Raw genomic sequence first — 17860 nt, forward strand, 5'->3', positions numbered from 1 at the left:
TCATCACACACAAACATATCAGTTATCAATTTTGAACGTGAATTTGCACATTTCGTTCTAAATGTGTTGTCACACACACACACACACGTTCACACACACACACACACACACAGACACACACACATACACACACATACACACACACACACACACACACACACACACACACACCACTGACATCAGTTCACTGATCTATGTTGTTCCATAATGGACTTTTTTTAATTGCACATTTGAATATGTGGGTTTGCACCCAAAATGTTCTTTTTTTTAATGGCACATATGAATGTTTGTTTAATGCAATTTAAATGTTATGTGGCTGTATAAGCAACTGTGTTTTAAAATTAATATTGATGATAAATTACTATTTCCCTTTGTAGTTTGACTGGCCCATTTTACCTGAACAGCTGGCCCATTTTACCTGAAACTGCTCATGCAAAAAAAGTTGGCACAGCTGATGTTTCAAGAACTGTAGGGCCTAAATAATTATATTTTATTACATAATTTCAACAAAAAATTATCAAAAACAGTCATTAGTAATCATAAAAACACAAGGAAAAAGCATATATGGTATTGTATTATTGTCCCAAACGATTTACCAAAAAGTGGCCCAATTTACCTGATATCACCCTACGGGGTCGAGTAATGGGACAGCAAACTAAACTAACGCTGCAGAACATGCCGAGAGACTTTTCTCATCTTTCATCGATCCGAGGGCAGTGCGTAATGTGTGCGTAGCGACCGGGCCCCAATGCTCCGCCTACACTAACGGTATCCTCCTTCACCTCACATTTAAGACTAATATAAGCAGCCTATTTTATTTTGTCCTCGTTGCTTTGTGGTAAACTTTTGTGAACCAGGCTTAATTCCCTGATGTAAAAGCCCCCTTACTGCTATATTCCATTTATTTTTTTATATATTTTTGATGTCGTCTGTGTTTTTCTTCTCATAGGATAAGGTTTTCCCACTATAAATTAGTGCGTAAAAGTGTATCAGAATGCAGGAAATGAAGTCTTTGATGCTCAATATAACCCTGCAGGGGGAGGACACCCAGACCATATATTAGGCTATAGCCTATTTATGTGGTAGCCTACAGCATACCCACTACAATACATTAGACTACACCAATGGTACCATTCATTTTCGCATTCATTTAAAACTTTTCACACTCCCCTACTTTCTCTCCCCCGACCTGAGCTCTGGCACTTGATGCGGACTTCGGGGAAACCAAACTACGCCCAGATCCGCTCCGTCTCGCCTGATCTCAGTCCGACACTGCGAGACTCTCCGTGGACATTACGGACGGTACAGTTCGATTCCATCTGCCATCTGGTGGGAAATGCATCACAACCTTAATCAGGTAAAAAAAAAAAAATGTAAGTAGTCTATTATCAGCATTATGTAGCCTACTTAAGTTAGGCCTATAAAAAGTAAAAATCTGTATTGTGCAGTAACATCCTCCCTGTCAGTGTTTTGCTTTTATATCTGATATGGATTTCTGGATTCATATTCCTGCTACATTATTGTTGCATTTTAGTTCGGTACGTTTTGTTTAAGGTTGTGCTCATTTGAACTCCTTTAGGCTATATAGCTTACTGTTGGGTAGTTTAATCTACAGCAATACTTCATAGTCTATATGGTCATCATATGTTTGTAGCGTCGCTGTCCAGTGGTGTAGTCTACGTGATACGCAGGTATGTGCAGTTTACCCACTAAGAAAGCTCCAGGATTTCCATACACCCACCTAAAAATGTACATAACAACATACTTTCCATTATATTTTTGATATATTTTGAATTGTCATCTGTGTTTTCCGTCGCATAGGCTGAATAAAGGTATTTCCACTGTAAATCGGTGAATTCAAGTGTATCAAAATGCAGAAAATTAAGTATTTGACGCTCAAAATTTTCCTGGGGGAGCAGACCCAGACGCCCCACTTTGATATGGCCATTCTGGTCCATATATTTATGCAGAACAGTATACCCGCTACAATACATTAGACTACACCACTGAGAACCAAGTAGTGTATCTATAATACGTTTTAAAACGTTTGAGTCAGAAAAACAGCCCTGTTTTCAGCTTTGTGACGATGCATTTTCCAGCTGATCCGAGAGGCTTTTTAAAGATTTCATTTAGCTGAAAAGTAACTAAAGCTGTCAGACAAATGTAGTTGAGTACAAAGTAGGTCTACAAAAGGCCTATATAACGACACATAATGATTATGGTAAATTGATTGTAAATTAGTAGTTATACTAGTATAGTAGTAATAGTTATTTTACTGTTATCAAACAAGAAAATTATGATTAATAAGTATATTAATTAATAGTTACCCTAACTAATTATTGTTATAAGTTATGTAATCATTAGATTTGTGTAATATAAATAATTAGTTTCTAAATGAACTAATTATTTATTCTTTACAAAGTATTTATTAACCATTAACAATGTATTGCAATCAACAGATGCAACTTTATAATAGGCATCCAGATAATGGTTTACAAATCATTTGGTAATTATATAGAATTGTTTAATATATTACATAAAATGTTATGACGTGTGCAACAATAAACTGTTAAGACAACAAGAATTATAGCATTACTATTAATTAATAAATAATAATAATTATCATTTCATTGTAAGTACAAGTTTAATTAACTATCAATTTATAATGTATTAGTGATTATAAAATGTTACCCCTTGAGGTTGTATAGGCTCATCGTACTTAATTAAATGTAACGTAGTCACACGCAAATAATTTGCCTCAGTGTGTGTTAGATAACCGTATTACAGTTAGTAGTGTGTAACTAACTTCATTCTTTTAGTATGCTTCTAGAGTTAGGTTAGCATTTGTAGTATTATTCCCCCCACCACCCCCACAGTTTATGTAACTGAGTCCGCTTTTAATTATTGGTAGAATTACCCTGTATATAATTTATTGGCCAGCAGAGGGCGACGCTGCCTTGCTGATGGACATAAAGTTACTGCTAAAGAGTGACTTGGCTGTTTCAGCTTTAAGGCTGTTTTAAGCTTCTGCGTCAACTCCACGCCGTAGCTACGCCGTAGATAAGCCGTCGCTCCTACAGCGTCGTGACCCGTTCGGGCTTGCTTTGCATCGCGGTGCATTTCACCGCCAGAATGCTAGGGGGTGATAAGTCTGCGATTATTTGCAAGGTGTCTGCCAGCCATTTTATGTAGCAAACTTTAGCACAACTGCCCACAAAGTTCTGCTTTCTGGCGAAGTGCTAATTTCAAAACGTTACAGACATATAGACACTTTACAAACAGATAACCCCGTCATTGTAACCAAAATATGTCTGAGTTTATTTGCAAAGCTTAGGTCATTGAACTAGCATGTTGCTACTCCCCACAGTAGGCTGCTTGAAATGCCGACTATCAACACACAGGACGAGTTGAACAATCACAGTCCTTGCGGTCTGCGTTGCTTCTATGCAAAGTTAAAATTTTTTGGAGGTGCACGTCGAGCTAAGGCGGAGGACTTGGAGGGGGGTTCGCGGCGACGCAGAGGGGTCTGCGGGGGTACGCCGTCGATTCGACGCAGAAGCATAAATAAGCCTTTAGAGATGCCTGTTGCTTGCTATTTAACTGCCATTGCCCAGTTTGCACTACACTGAACAGCGTACTCTGCATACAGCTTTGTATTTTTCATGTGTACACTAATTATTTACAGTTATTCAAAAACACATCTTGGGCCACACTCAGCCTGGTGGTGCAGTACTTCCACGTACACAACCATCTGCAGAGTGTAGCTTCCAAAGAAAATACCAAAGGCCAAATGGACCAGCTACAGGCACTCTCGGCCCAAGATGGCTTTGAGCTGTGGCAGTGGGCAAGTAGTCTCGCATTGCCAGATCTATCTCCACAGCGCTGTGAAGTAAAGTCTGGCAATACCACAGATACATTCTTGGATAGGAGAAAAAAATGCTCTGGCTTGTTTACATTTCTTTAAACAAATTACAGTTGTCTTGTGCAAGTTCTGGATGCAGCAACTGTGGCTCTGCAAAACTACCCAGGGAAGGAACTTGTTTTGGTGGAAGATTTGCAATATTAAATGAAGTTAACTATTCACACAATACAGTAATGTGAGCTTTTTAAATTAGCTGATACATGGTTAAACCTCATTAGCTCTTACCAGTGTATCGCCGTGTGTACTTCGTCCACAGCAATCCCACCAATCGGGCCCAAAACATCCCACTTAGAGAGTAAATGCCGTAAACATATTCTTTGTAAATCTTTACAATCTTTCCCCGAAATAACCAAGCAGTCCTTCCTTATTGCACAATCAAAATTTTCTTCAAAATTTTTAGCGTGTAGCTTGCTAGCTCGAAATTTATTGTTGTTACCTGTCCATCCAGCGATCCTCTCATTACCACTCACACATTCATCAATCTGGGTTTGGGTCGCGGTGGCAAGGCTGTTGCAGCAACAGGTCAAGTAAGGTCTAAGTAAGGTATCCCAAAGCATTCCTAGGCCAGATGAGATATATAATTCCTCCAGCGTTTGGGTCTACCCCAGGGTCTCCTTCCAGTTGGATGTCATGTAGGTCTGTAGGTCACGGTTCGATGAAGCCAACAGAACCACATCATCAGCAAATAGCAGAGAAGCAATTCTGAAGTCCCCAAACCGGACACTCACCTCATCCTGGCTGCGCCTTGAAATCCTGTCCATGAAAATCACAAACAGGATCAGTGACAGCCCTGGCGGAGGCCAACACCCACTGGAAACATGCTTGATTACCTCCAAGAATACGGACACAACTCATTGCGGTCATATAAGGACCAAATGGCACGTACTAACGGCTCTGATACCCCATATGCCCACAAGACCACCCAAGGGACACAATTGTAAGCCTTCTCCTAGTCCACAAAGCACATGTAGACTGGATGAGAAACTCCTAAGCCCCCTCAATTAGTCTTGCAAGGGTGAAGAGCTTGTCCACTGTTCCACAGCCAGACGTACCTGGTACTAGAACACCCTTGGACTAAGATCAATGATAGACTTTGTGGTCGTATTACCTGATCTGCGGCCATATATCTTGGACACTCGGTGTGAAGAGAGGAGCAGAGCTGTCAACTGATTACCATATGGTGGTGAGTTGGATCAGATGGTGGGGGAGTCAGCCGGAAAGACTCGGTAAGCCAAAACGTGCACTGAGGGTGAACTGGAAACGGATGGCCTAAGATGCTGTTTGACGGGTCTTCAACTCCTATCTGTGGAAGAGCTTTTCACACATCCCTGGGGAAGGCTGGGGACATGTACTCTGAGTGGACAATATTCATGCCCTCCATTGTATACACGACAGCTAGTAGCTGTGGTCAGAGGGTTGTTGGTGCCTGTCATGGAGGAAATCCGAGAACCACCTGGTGGACACCGGCAGTAAAGGGAGGCCGTCAGGCTGAAGAAGGAGGCCTTCCGTGTTTGGTGGGCGGCCCAGGGGTCACCGGCAGGTTGATTCCTGTGGTGAAGGAATTTTGAAAACAGCAACACACAGAGTGTGAAAGGCGAGGGGCAGAGCCTGGCATGTCATGTCAAAAATGGCACACGGACAGGCCTACACATTGGCAAGGCTGTCATGATCATGGACCCTCAGTCCCCTTACTGTAGGAATCTCTCCTGGACTTGACAGCTAAATAAGGTTTGCCGAAGGGAAGGTGGGCAACTTGAATTACAAATGCACTGTGGCTCTAATCATTCAGCCCCTGCCTTGCCAGACTAATCACAAAGTGCCAAAGACACTGAGAGAAATAGTCTACTTCTCCGCCCATCACTCACCTTCTCTGCTGCCGAAACTGTGATTCACGCCTTCATCATTTCCAGAATCAACTACTGCAACAGCATCTCTATAGTTCACCTGCAAAAGCCTTAAATAAACTCCAATACATCCACAACTCTGCTGCCCATCTCCTCACCCACACCTGTTCTCGTACTTCAGAACCTCCACTGGCTCCCTTTTTCCCAACGCATCCAGTTTAAAGTCCTCCTCCTCCTCCTCCTCCCCACAAAGACCTCCATAACCAGGCTCCTTCCTACCTCACAGACTTGCTCCACTGCCACAACCAACTCATATCAGCTGTTCTGAAACCCGAAAACTCAGAGTTTCCCATCTCAGGGTAAATCAACTCAGACATCAAGGTTAGACTCAGAGTTTGTTAAACCTTCTACCTGAAAAGGGCCCTGGACTTAGTACTTGTTTACTAATTCCATTGTAAAAAATTACCCTGCACATCATTTATTGGCCTGCAAGGGTCAGTGCAGCCTCAATAATGGACATACAAAGGTGTTGCTGAAGAGTGACTTCAGAGATTCCTATTGTTTGTACACTGTCATGCCATGCTGTTGGTCAGTTTGCATTACATTGCACAGTGTAATCTGCATATATATATATATATATATATATATATATATATATTAGTTAAGTAATTAGCATTTTCATATGTACTGTATACATTATGTTGTAATTTACAGTTATATTTATTCTTGTATATCATGTTGATTTTATACAGAACCACTTATTCACCAGACAGGTGTGCAGAAGGAATGTGGTTGTGGTGGTGGAAATAAACGCATTGGAGCTGAAGACATCTGTCTGGTTCTGATCGGTGACCTGCAGCGGATTACTTTTTAAGTGATTCCAGCAAAGAAACAGCAGGGGAGAAACACCATCTCTACAGCTATGTTGAAGGGCCCAATATTGGCTGCATGGCTGGTGTATTTCCTGTGTCATGTTTATCCTGGTAATAAACACCTGCTTACTTACATATCCACAAAATAGCAACATTAGCATACAACATATATCAATGTAAAATTAAATATATAATAATATATATATAATGTAAATTACATTCTGATACATACTGCTAGCAAGTTTTCAGAGCTTTGTACTGCTGTTTCTTTAACTGCCTTTTATCCATATTTTAACACAAAGGACCTGGTCTCCCTTTTAAAATAACGCCTGTTGGAATGTCCTGGACTCTGTTGCCCCCAAAAAGTCTAGCGCAGCCCTGGCTTCACCCATTATTATCTTTAACGCAAGTGTCAGAAACTGTCAAAGGTCTTAATCCATTGCTGCTTTTAACGGCTTGTGTTAGCCTCAACCACGGCTATATTTATAGACTTTTTTTTTGTTGTGATTTTGTCTTTCTGTTGCTTTAACCATCTTTTTTATTGCATTTGTTCTTTTATGTGTATTTATCTATGATTCATTTTGTCTTGCTTTTATTTGGCCTTACTGTTTGGCTTTCTGTTATCTTGTCTTCTGAGTGTCCTGCTTTTGCTTTGTCTGTTAAACCACGTTGTAATCTGTTTTTAATTGTTTTTAAATGTATTATTACAATTCTTATGAATACATTAAGCAATATTTTCATGTCAAACATATTCCTTTATGCAGTGTTTTATCATACAATATTCGTTAGAAAATATTCACAATTTTCAGCATAATGTGTATTTTTAAAGTGGTTTAAAAATATACATCTCTTGCTCTAGTTAAATCCAAGGTGATCTGCGGCGAGTCCGAAATGACTGTATGGTTTGAGAAATACCCTGGACTCCAAGAGGATGATTTGCGGCTCAATGACCCCACCAACACCGCCTGCAAAGTCCTCACCAACAGCGATTTTGTCTTCGCTGTCGTCCCCCTCAGCGGTTGTGGCACACAGATCGAGGTAACGTAGGGTCATTGATTTCATTACCTGCTGTGCTCTTCTCTCAACTCTTGGTTTTGCTTTTCATTAGCACTATGAGGACTGAATACATAACCTTTAACTCTGCAGGAAAATGGTGATATCCTAACATTCAGGAATGAAATCACCAACAACAAACATGACGCGGTGATCACCAGGAAATGTCAGCTGGAGCTGAAATTCGAATGCAAGTACCCCAAACATGGAAAAGTGAAACATAGCTACAGTGGACACAGAGAGAATATTACAGTGTCGGAGAAAGACCTCGGCACGTTCACCTACCAATTTGAATTCTATCCTAACAAAAATTTCAAAACCCCGAAAAATTCTAAATTATACCCTCTGAAGTGTGACTATAAGCAAAGGGTTTACATGCAGATAGAGGTCACCTCCTCAGTCGAAGACACCGAGCTGTTTGTGGAGTCCTGCAGAGCGGCACCATATGACAACCCAAACTACGAGCCCTCCTACTCCATCATTGATAACGGGTAGGCATGACTACACCCCCTGGTGGCAACAGAAGACATAACAATGTATTTGTAATTATTTGTTTTCTTTAATATGTCAGAATTGTTACTAAATTGATGTGAATGTGAGATGACCCATTTGTAGACTCTTTGTAGATTGATTATCTCATCTATGCAATATGCCCATGTCAGGATGTAAAAGTTATAGCTTCACTTCATTTTTGGCATTACCTACACTCCTTGTCCTTATCATGTAAATACCTTCAATAGAACAATACCTCAGCCCCTATAATAGCATCCATTGTAATATAGTTACAGAAGCAATATTTCTTGTCTGTTTGATTTGGTTTGCTCTGACTAGGTGTAATTTGGACCCGACTGTTGAAATCCATTCCCCTGCCCACCAGAAACAATTCAGGTTCAGCATGGAGGCCTTCAAGTTCATCGACTCAGATGACCAGGTGAAGAATGGACTATGCATATCTCATGCACATATTTGTTATCTAATGCAAACTTTAGTGGGATGGACAGGTTCAAAGGAATATGTGAAAAATGTGGAAAAAAAGGGTAAATTCCTGCATGTATTCAGCACTAACTTAATTAGAGGCACAATGTTTCAGTCATGGAGTTCCATCAGGCATAAAATACACAATGTGAAACAAGACATCTTTTCACTGAAGCCACAGGGCGGAACAAACTAATCAAAAGAGGCTCTCCCCCTCATAAAACGCAGGGATAAGTTGTTTGTTCAAGCAGCAATTACAACTCATATTTACGTTTATAGTAGCAGGGAGGCAGGTTTGGTCTTTCACCCAGGTTCGTGTCCCCTGCGAGTTTTTTTCTTTACAGAACAAATCGAACTACGTCACGTTCTTCGTCACAGGCGTAACCGGAAGTGAAGTAACGTCTTGAAGGGCGCTTTTTGCGTCGCATCGGACGCTGACAGCCACTGTCCAAACTTCCGTATTTTACGAGTTCGGAGTGAGAACGGGTTGGAGAAAACATATCCCAAGTCTTGTTGCAAACCGTTTACACCGTTCCGAAGAATCATGTCGCTCAAACTGAAAACCGCAGGAAAGCGGTGCACATCGTTTTGAGATTGAAAGTATCCATAACTTGGAGGACATATTCAATCAAAAAGTGGAACCAGATTTAGTTGAACCATTCACAATAAGCACTTAATCACCAAAAAGACAAAACCAGACGTAACCCATCCAAGTAAGTTTAACAAAACATCTTTTACATGTTTCAGTGTTTCCCATCTAACCTTTTATAGGAAGAAAATATGTTTCCCTATTTTTCTTTTAAATTCTACAATTTGAATTCATTTTTCAATGTGGTTATTGGCTCAGGTCTTTTGAGATTTGGTTCCCCAAAACCTGTGGCTTCAGTGAAAAGATTGTTTCATATAGTAAATCTAAGGGCCAGAGGTTGATCTTATGTGTGGGTTCTGACCACAGCTCTGCCTTTATGTCCTCCAGAAGAGACAAAGATATGTGTGATGTTACATATTATCAGCGTGTTCTGTTGCATTCAGGTGTACATCAGCTGTTCAGTCATGATCTGTAGATTAGGGAGCCCCAACACCAGGTGCTCCCAGGGATGCATCAAATCCAGATCACGACGAGATGATCAGCAACATCACCACACAAAGAGAGAGGCTGTCACCCAGAGTTCAAGGCACTTCATTTCCCAGGGTCCTCTGCGCTTAGTGGGATCAGCAGAGAGCACCGGAAGCCCAGGTATGAAAACAAGGGAGGGTTTTCTTACGTAACAGCACACCTTGCCTCGCTTGAGTCAAATAGAAATTGTGTTTCTCTTTTTCTCCAGTGATCAACCTGAATCTGAACCTGGTTTTCATCGCTGGAGGTCTCCTTGCAGCCGTTGGCATGATCAGTGCAGTGGTTATCTACAAAGCCAAAATATCAAAGGTCACATACCAACCTTTTGAAAGTTAAGACAGCGGCATGTGCAGAATACCAATTCTACATTTGACTACATAAAGCTATTTTGAACAGTTTATAAATCACTAAACAGTTTAGGGCCAAAATACATTTCTGATCTGCTACTAAACTATGAAACACCCAGACCTCTCAGGTCTTCTTTCTGTCCCCAGAGTCAGAACTAAACAGGGGGAAGCAGCGTTCAGTTTTTATGCTCCACATACTGTATCTGGAACAAACTCCCAGAAAACTGCATGTCTGCCCCAACTCTCAGTTCTTTTAAATCAAGGCTGAAGACCTTTCTTTTTGATACTGCCTTTCTTTAAACTACTCCTATTTTGCTGTTTGGCTTTTTTCCCTTTCCTTTATTGTGTTATATATCTTTTTTGTGCACGTTATAGGGTTAGGGTTAGGGTTAGGCACACCCTCATACTCTGCTTCTGACTGGCTAGTAGTCCTTACCTAGGTACTGTCAGGGTCCGCCCTCATACTCTGCTTCTGACTGGCTAGTAGTCCTTACCTAGGTACTGTCAGGGCTCGCCCTCATACTCTGCTTCTGACTGGCTAGTAGTCCTTACCTAGGTACTGCACATGTGCGACTCCCAACAAAGATGGAACAGAAGGAAGAGCTCAGATGAGCTCTGAGCTCAACACATAGGGTGAAAAGAGGAGCTGCAGCAATGTGCAGTATAACAAAAATATGGTGTTTTTTGAAAATTAAACTATGTAAACCTATTCTGATATAACCTCTTAATACAAGTATGTACCTGAAAATGAGCGAATAATATGCCATACAAATAAAGCTGCCTTGCCTTGCCTACTTTTGCTATCAGATATTGAGTATTCATGTATCTAAATATTTACCCATTTTAATGAATAAAGTTTACATTAACACCTTTATAAATGTCTACAGCTACATAAGAGGAAATTCTTCAGCGAGGACAAATCTGTGCCTTGTCATAAAACTGAAACTACATAAAAACAATCCTCATCCTCACCCTCACATATCCTGAAACTAAACATAAAGCGATATTGCCTGGTTAAAAAACGAATAAAAGTAATTTAAAAAAAAGAAAGAAAATGGATTAATTTCAGTTTGTTTTTTTATTTAGTTTTACAGTATATTCTGCAATATGGATGTCTCATTTCATTGATACACCACAAGATGGTGCAACTATTCTCTTTATTGTGAGTCCGAAATCAGAACATATTGTTTTATCAGCAATTTCTTCTGCACTCAGTGTAATGGTTAAAAAACTCAAGATATAATTTGTGATAAAGATGTTTGACCCATCAATTTCCACTCCCACCTATTTTGTCTAGTGTCATGTATGGATGTATAGGGCTAAATGAAGACGTTTTTGTGGTATAAATGTAGAATTTTATTTTTAGTGAATTTATAATGTATTTTGTTGTGGGATTTATTTGTGTTTGCAGGTGGGATATCTACAATGAAGCAGCTAAGTATACAAAATAAAACATATGACAACATTTAGTTTTCATGCTGTACTGCATGTATTGTATATGTTGATGTTTATGTTGTTGTTATTATTGGTATATAATAGACTAGAAAAGAATAAGAGAAATAATAGAGACTTTATTGTCATCCATCCAGCAGATACAAGACAACATAGAGTGCAATAACAGAAAATATAAACACAAGTAGTGTTAATAAATGTAAACAAATATAAGGTCAGTTAATAATAATAATAAAAACTATTTTTATAGCACCTTTTATACTATAATTAGATGTAATATAAACATAAAAAGGTGAAAGAATGCCATAATTAATGTAAAATAAGATGAAAAATGAAAATCCACTTGATTATAATAGTAACATAACATGCACCAATGTCATAGTTAATGTAAAATAATAAAAACCCTCTTGATAGTAAAAATAAGATGAAAATAGAATCCATAACATTAATGGAAAATAGAACTCACTGTATAATAATAAGAAATAAAGTTAAAGCCCAAAAAGTGTGCAATTAACAACAACAGTAAATGCAAAAGCACATACATTGTATTTACACACAGAAACTGTCCATAAAAAAGTGACATTCAAATGAATGTAGGCCTATCATCGGTCCATAAGTACAATCACAAAGTGAATCTTGATTGCTTCCTTCTTCTTTTTTAAAGGTCTCTTATATTGTTGTGGTTTTAATGCAGTTCTTCATAATAAAAATGTGCAAAGTTTGGTTTGGAGTCCTATTTCTTCTTGCTAATGAGGAATAATAAAATCAACTGTACAAAAACCATCTTATTACCTTCAAAACATGAATGTCTTTATTCTGAAATTGAATTGTTAGCCCACTTTTCATTCTTATAAAAAGTTGAACATCAACCCAACATATTCTGGAAGATTTTTGAAGGAAACCTCTTGAACCCTTGTGTTGTCCTCCCGGGTCAAAAAGATTAACTTTTTTTAACACTTTTTTTGTTGTTGTTTTCACTAACACGAACTTACTACCAGTACCACTAGTTTTACACTAGCTTACATTTTGAAATTCATGGTCAATAAACCTAATTTTCAAATTATAAATATAGAATTATACCTACTATTTGAGTAAAAAAAAAAAGTTGTTGTTGTCATTTGAAATTATGAATTATTTTGACTAATATTTAAGATCAGAGGAACGTATGTTGAGTGGATGAGTATAGTCAGGATACTGATTTGAAACCATATCAATTTTCACCCGAAATTCTATGAAAGTGATCAATTATATTTGCAAAGAGCGTTGTATGGAATCCATCCTTTTTGTGGTAATTTGGTTAAAAAGAAACCCATATTTTTGATACAGACATTTTTAAAAGGGGTCAAATTTGACCCAAGGACAACAGGGGGGTTAACTTTGTTATTAAGACAGAATACTCTCCAACTAGCCAAATCCTTCTCCTCCTGTTGCCAACCTGAGAAGCGCTCTTGCTCTCTTCCCGTGGACTACCAGGCTAATGAAAAGTGCTAGCGACACGGAGCCCACCATTGGCTGTCCCGACTGCCGAGGCTGGGAGGCAGTGGCGACAGGGAAGGAGCCGGACCGACGGACCTGTTGGAGGAAATACCGAGAGAGCGCCAGAAACCCGGACGAAAACTCGGGAATATAAAGCTTTTATTTGAGGTTTGGACTTCCCAAACGGATCTAAACGTCGCTAACGTTCAATGTTAGCTGGAAGTTTTCGAGTCGAGCACTGATGTGGTGACGCGACTCCACCGAATCGACGGGAAGCTAACGTTAGCTGATAGATTAATCATTTCAGCAGAGCTCTGGAGACATATTTCAGGATTTTTAAACTCGTTTTAGTGTTTTCGTAATGATGTAAGATACATAGCAATGAGATATTATATCATGTTGTCTACTTTTATATGGAATACAGCGTATCCGTAGACTACCTGACGTTATCTTAGCTAAGTTAGTATATGAAACTAGCAAGCGTTAGCTACCTAGCTGGCTAGTAGCTAACGTTGGCTAGCTGTCGACTTTAAACTGACTTCAAGCCAAAGAATTCTGCTTCAAATTAGCTAACGCTAGCAAGGCTACAACTGTTTCCACGTCACCTCATCACACATCTACCTGTTGTGAAATGTCATTATTGGCGAGTTGACCTTTATTTTCAAAGATGGACGTTTGTTTTGAAAAACAAAGATAGACACTTTACTTCCAAATCTAAATATGCAATCATCGAAACACCAGCTTACTTAATGCTAGCTTGCTAACGTTGAGTTAGCCGGCCAAACTTGGAATACTGCCCCCTGCTCACTTGATGTGGGTTTCGCTTTGAGGCCTTTAGGAAATTATCCCTTTTTTCCACCGAGAAGACCCTTTTCACAGCCTTAATGCATCCCAGCCTCTGAATGGTATTTCTATTCTGAATCGCCTCTGGATATTTGTGAGAATTGCCAACGCTGTTGTAAACAGTTGGAGTACCTGGAGTTTGTTGACAATAACGTGGATTACAAAGGCAGTTGGAATAACGATAATCTTTAAAGGTGAGATACCAACGCATGTAAACATTAGACAACTGTATGCACAAGTTTTGTGTTAGAAGTGCCCAGTCATATTTTCAGATGTGCTGACTGCATCACACAGTGGATAACACTGATTTAACTGTACATGAACTTCAGTTTTCGTCTTATAATTAGGTTGCTCCATCACCATGATAATACTTTTATTCTCCCTTACAGGAAATCTGGTTGCCTAATGTTAACTTATTGTTAAATAATTTTAAAAGTCCCATATCATGCTCATTTTCAGGTTTATACTTGTTTGGGTCTCTACTAAAACATGTTTACATTCTTTAACATTAGAAAAAAACACTATCTTTCTCATACTGTCTATCTGAATACACATCTGTGAAACGCTCCGTTTTTACCAACTGTCTCTTTAAGCCCCCCTCTCGTAAAAAGCCCAGCCTGCTCTAATTGGTCAGTGTCTGCCATGCTCTCGGCTGTCATTGCAGCCGGGGAACGACTGCAACTAGGGCTGTTGGAATGAATTCAGAAAGTCAAATATAATTTGAATAGTAAAAAAAAATCTATATTACTTGAATGATGAAATTACTATTTGAATGTGATTTATTTATTTATTTTTTTTAAATATGTTGGCTAACGTTAACTAATCTCTGTCTTCTCACCTTGGCCTACCTGCATGTGAAAACGAAATGCTTTTCAGTCACGTCTGATGAACAATACGTTAGCGGGAGTGAGAAACACAAGGCATTTTCAGGTCTTGAGATCATGGAGCTAACGTTACGTACCGAGTAATGTTAATACAGGGGGAGTCACCGGCATCGCTGGGAATCGGAAAAAGTATGGGAAATAGTTTTAACATGACTTTAAAATCGACATCCACCAAGGCAAAATGCTTATGCTATCATTAGCTCGTTCTGGTTTTCTAACTGCGTCTCGAGGTATAGTAACGTTAGCATAGCTGGGAGCTTCATGGAGAAAGTTAAAGTTAATGTTCGCTGCCCTACAGCTGTCAGTTAGCTTTGACTTCATATATTACCTTCTAACAGCTGGATTCTCAGTAACATGACAATCTGCAAGAAACAGGTTGCTTATAAATCACAGAAATAGTAGTGACAGCACCGTTTGACTTAGTTATCAATGCTGTTAGCATTGTGGCTAACACTGGTGTAACTTACTTTATGACAAATGGTTTCGGCTGTGCTTTTCTAACATTGTCATTGTGCTAACCTAAGCACCGTTAGTAGGGTTGGGCGATGTCCCCTAAATTGCCAGTTGACGATGTTTACAGTAAAACATTGTGATTGACAATGATATCGTCGTGGGGGGGGGGTGAAAACTTTTTATTTTAATATATCTCTTTACATACATATTTTGTTCTACTACTATGGGCTAACAGTTCGATCAGACATACATTTCAATGCCCTCTGTAAATGGGCAGTATTAAATGGCTATGCTGCCGCCTGCTGGTAGGGGCAGTAATTACAATTTGACCTACTTTCACGGCGCCTTAATTCTAGACTCAATCAGATGTCCGTGGTCTGCGTAACGACAGTACAGTGGAACGTTTGCCTTTAACAGAGCGATAGTAATAACCTAATAAACCATCATTACGGAGATTAAACTACATTCTCCGTTATATTTGCACGGAATAACGCATTCAATAAACAGAAACCTAACTCTTACAGCGCAATAGCTCACACATAAAATAGCACCCTTGTGAATTAGCCTACTGTTGCTAACTCAGAAATCCTGCATAACATTGTCCCGTACCTACAGGACATCATACTTACTCATTGATGCACAGCAGTGTCCATAAACTTAGTCCAGTGAGGGGAGAAAGGAAAGTGTGACATTGTTCCACGTTAACGCCTTTTCTCTCTCAACTACAGCATGCTTAATTGTGTTAATAGTCCACGGCTACTACTGACAGGGAGAGAGAGAGAGACTGTATTACTAACACCCAATCCAGTCTGCTCAAAGCAATGGTCTTTTTCACAAATAGGTTGCACGTAAGGGGAAAAAAGTAAATTCCACTTAAGGGGCCCTATCTTGACTTGCACCCTGTGCAGCACAGTGCAAAGCCCCGACGCAAGTGTCAATTTCCTGTCCAGCGCCCGCGACTAGGATTAGCGTGCGTTTGACAGGGTGGGGGGCGTGGCATCACGATGGTGGCACAACCCTAACCATTAGCCTTAACAACAGAGCCGCTTCACTACACTGTTAGATAATGTTACATTACAGAGTTCTCTGTTGATTTGTGTTTGTCGCCGTTTGCTTGTGGTGGAAAATGTATGTAAACGGAGCAACGTGCCAGTAATGCAATGCGCCATGACGTAGTTCAAGGCCAGGCTGATGTTGGAAGTCCATCTAGTGGACAGAACGTGTAACAAGAACCACAGGCTTATAGTGGCATTGACAATGCATAAAGGCCTTTTTACAGTTGCCGTTCCCGATCTGTCGTGCGACAATGTGACGTCAAAATGACGTAGATCTCGCAGGCGCGCCAAGATTTAAAGTGCGTGACCAGAGGTGCGCGAGTGTCAATAGTTACAGCGCTCCCATGACGTCACACTGTCGTGCGCCAGGTCGGGAACGGCGAGTATACTGCACGTTTTAGCCTGAGTAGTGTAGTAAATTATAAATAATAATGCATTTGAGCATTAAATATTAGAATATACATATATATATATTTTTTTAAATAAATAAAATTTGCATGGTGTTATAGAGGAAGCTTGACAGATATAACTGTAACGGCACTGTCGCGGCACTGGACGTCAGTTACCTTACTGCAGTTGTGCACGCATTGTGGTGGCAGATAAATAGCGAAACAATGATGAGTTTACTGTTTGATTTTTTTTTATTTGGTAATTCCAGCATGCCTTAATGTTAGTGGTTACAGAAAAAAAAACAGGAACAGCAGACTGGTGGCCAGCCATAGCTTATGCCAGCACTGTGGAGACCGCAGGGTGCGCTAGGTAGGGACTCGGGGCGACTGATTGGCAATATATTCACCCAGGTGTGTGTGTGACTACACTGCACTTGTGTGGCGAGTTTGCTTCCTTCCACAAACTCTTTTAGTAAGTAATAGCCTTATTACGGCTGTGGCTCAGTGGTAGAGCGGTCGCCTGCCAATCGGAGGGTTGGTTGTTCGATCCCTGGCCCTGCAATCCCATGTCGAAGTGTCCTTGGGCAAGACACTGAACCCCATGTTGCCCCTGATGCTGCGCATGAGCGGGTGGCACCTTGTACGGCAGCCTCGGCCACAGTGTATGAATGTGTGTGAATGGTGAATGGTTCCTGTTCTATGTTAAAGCGCTTTGAGTAGTCGTTAAGACTAGAAAAGCGCTATATTAAAAAAACAGTCCATTTATTAGTGTAATAAATTTAAACAAATTTACATGTCAAGAAATTAAATATTTTAACATTTACTTTCCTTATTAAACAGAGAAATACCACTGCACACCTTCTGAATTCAAGTTTCTCTCCTTCACCTAACATACTCACCAAAACATAGTCTTTCCACTGATTGTTCCAACAATCACCAATTCTAGTTTGGTCGAAATTAATCCTTAATTTACAGAGTGTGAAAATATGCCAGCTCCACTTGCCGTCTCATTCCCTGTAGAGCAATGGCTGGTTCTTCCAAGGCAGATCAGTAAATTAGCTAAATAAAATGAAAAAAACAGCCAACAAATCACCAGTATAGTAGTGACATCACTATCGTACGGAAGTACTGACGGCTCATTTAAAAGCACCCGTTTCTGAATACAGGCTGTGTGTATT

At 39.9% G+C, this 17860-nt stretch overlaps 2 protein-coding genes across 23 annotated transcripts in view; both read left to right on the forward strand.

Moving 5' to 3' along the window:
• The first annotated feature begins 1207 nt into the window (after positions 1 to 1207).
• On the forward strand, positions 1208 to 10534 carry LOC120556079 (CUB and zona pellucida-like domain-containing protein 1). 2 transcript variants are annotated; one of them, XM_039795464.1, is made up of 7 exons: positions 1210 to 1357; positions 6519 to 6749; positions 7498 to 7676; positions 7785 to 8182; positions 8523 to 8622; positions 9699 to 9903; positions 9992 to 10533. In XM_039795464.1, the coding sequence occupies exons 2-7, from the start codon at positions 6689 to 6691 to the stop codon at positions 10117 to 10119; spliced, it is 1071 nt and encodes a 356-aa protein (XP_039651398.1). In that variant the 5' UTR covers positions 1210 to 1357; positions 6519 to 6688; the 3' UTR covers positions 10120 to 10533. The 2 variants fall into 2 exon arrangements, with proteins under 2 accessions (XP_039651399.1, XP_039651398.1); XM_039795465.1 differs by lacking the exon at positions 6519 to 6749 and having other exon boundaries at positions 1208 to 1357; positions 9992 to 10534.
• Positions 10535 to 13041: 2507 nt separating this feature from the next.
• ppfia1 (PTPRF interacting protein alpha 1) overlaps positions 13042 to 17860 on the forward strand; it is a 55394-nt gene continuing 50575 nt past the window's right edge. For 13 of the 21 annotated variants that reach the window (XM_039795803.1, XM_039795802.1, XM_039795804.1 and 10 more), the window contains exon 1: positions 13042 to 14095. The gene's annotated coding sequence lies outside the window, so the exon portion shown is untranslated. The remainder of the gene's footprint in view (positions 14096 to 17860) is intronic. The other 8 variants (XM_039795817.1, XM_039795819.1, XM_039795818.1 and 5 more) reach the window with 2 other exon arrangements.

Source organism: Perca fluviatilis, chromosome 3 (assembly GCF_010015445.1).
Source record: "Perca fluviatilis chromosome 3, GENO_Pfluv_1.0, whole genome shotgun sequence".
Lineage (NCBI taxonomy): Eukaryota > Metazoa > Chordata > Actinopteri > Perciformes > Percidae > Perca > Perca fluviatilis.

What these genes read in the sequence shown, in the direction of transcription:
- LOC120556079 (XM_039795464.1), top strand. Translation starts at nt 6,689, where the DNA reads ATGTTGAAGGGCCCAATATTGGCTGCATGGCTGGTGTATTTCCTGTGT. An exon ending in CCTGTGTCATGTTTATCCTG is followed by an intron (nt 6,750 to 7,497) that starts GTAATAAACACC and finishes CTCTTGCTCTAG; the next exon opens with TTAAATCCAAGGTGATCTGC. An exon ending in AGAGAGCACCGGAAGCCCAG is followed by an intron (nt 9,904 to 9,991) that starts GTATGAAAACAA and finishes CTTTTTCTCCAG; the next exon opens with TGATCAACCTGAATCTGAAC.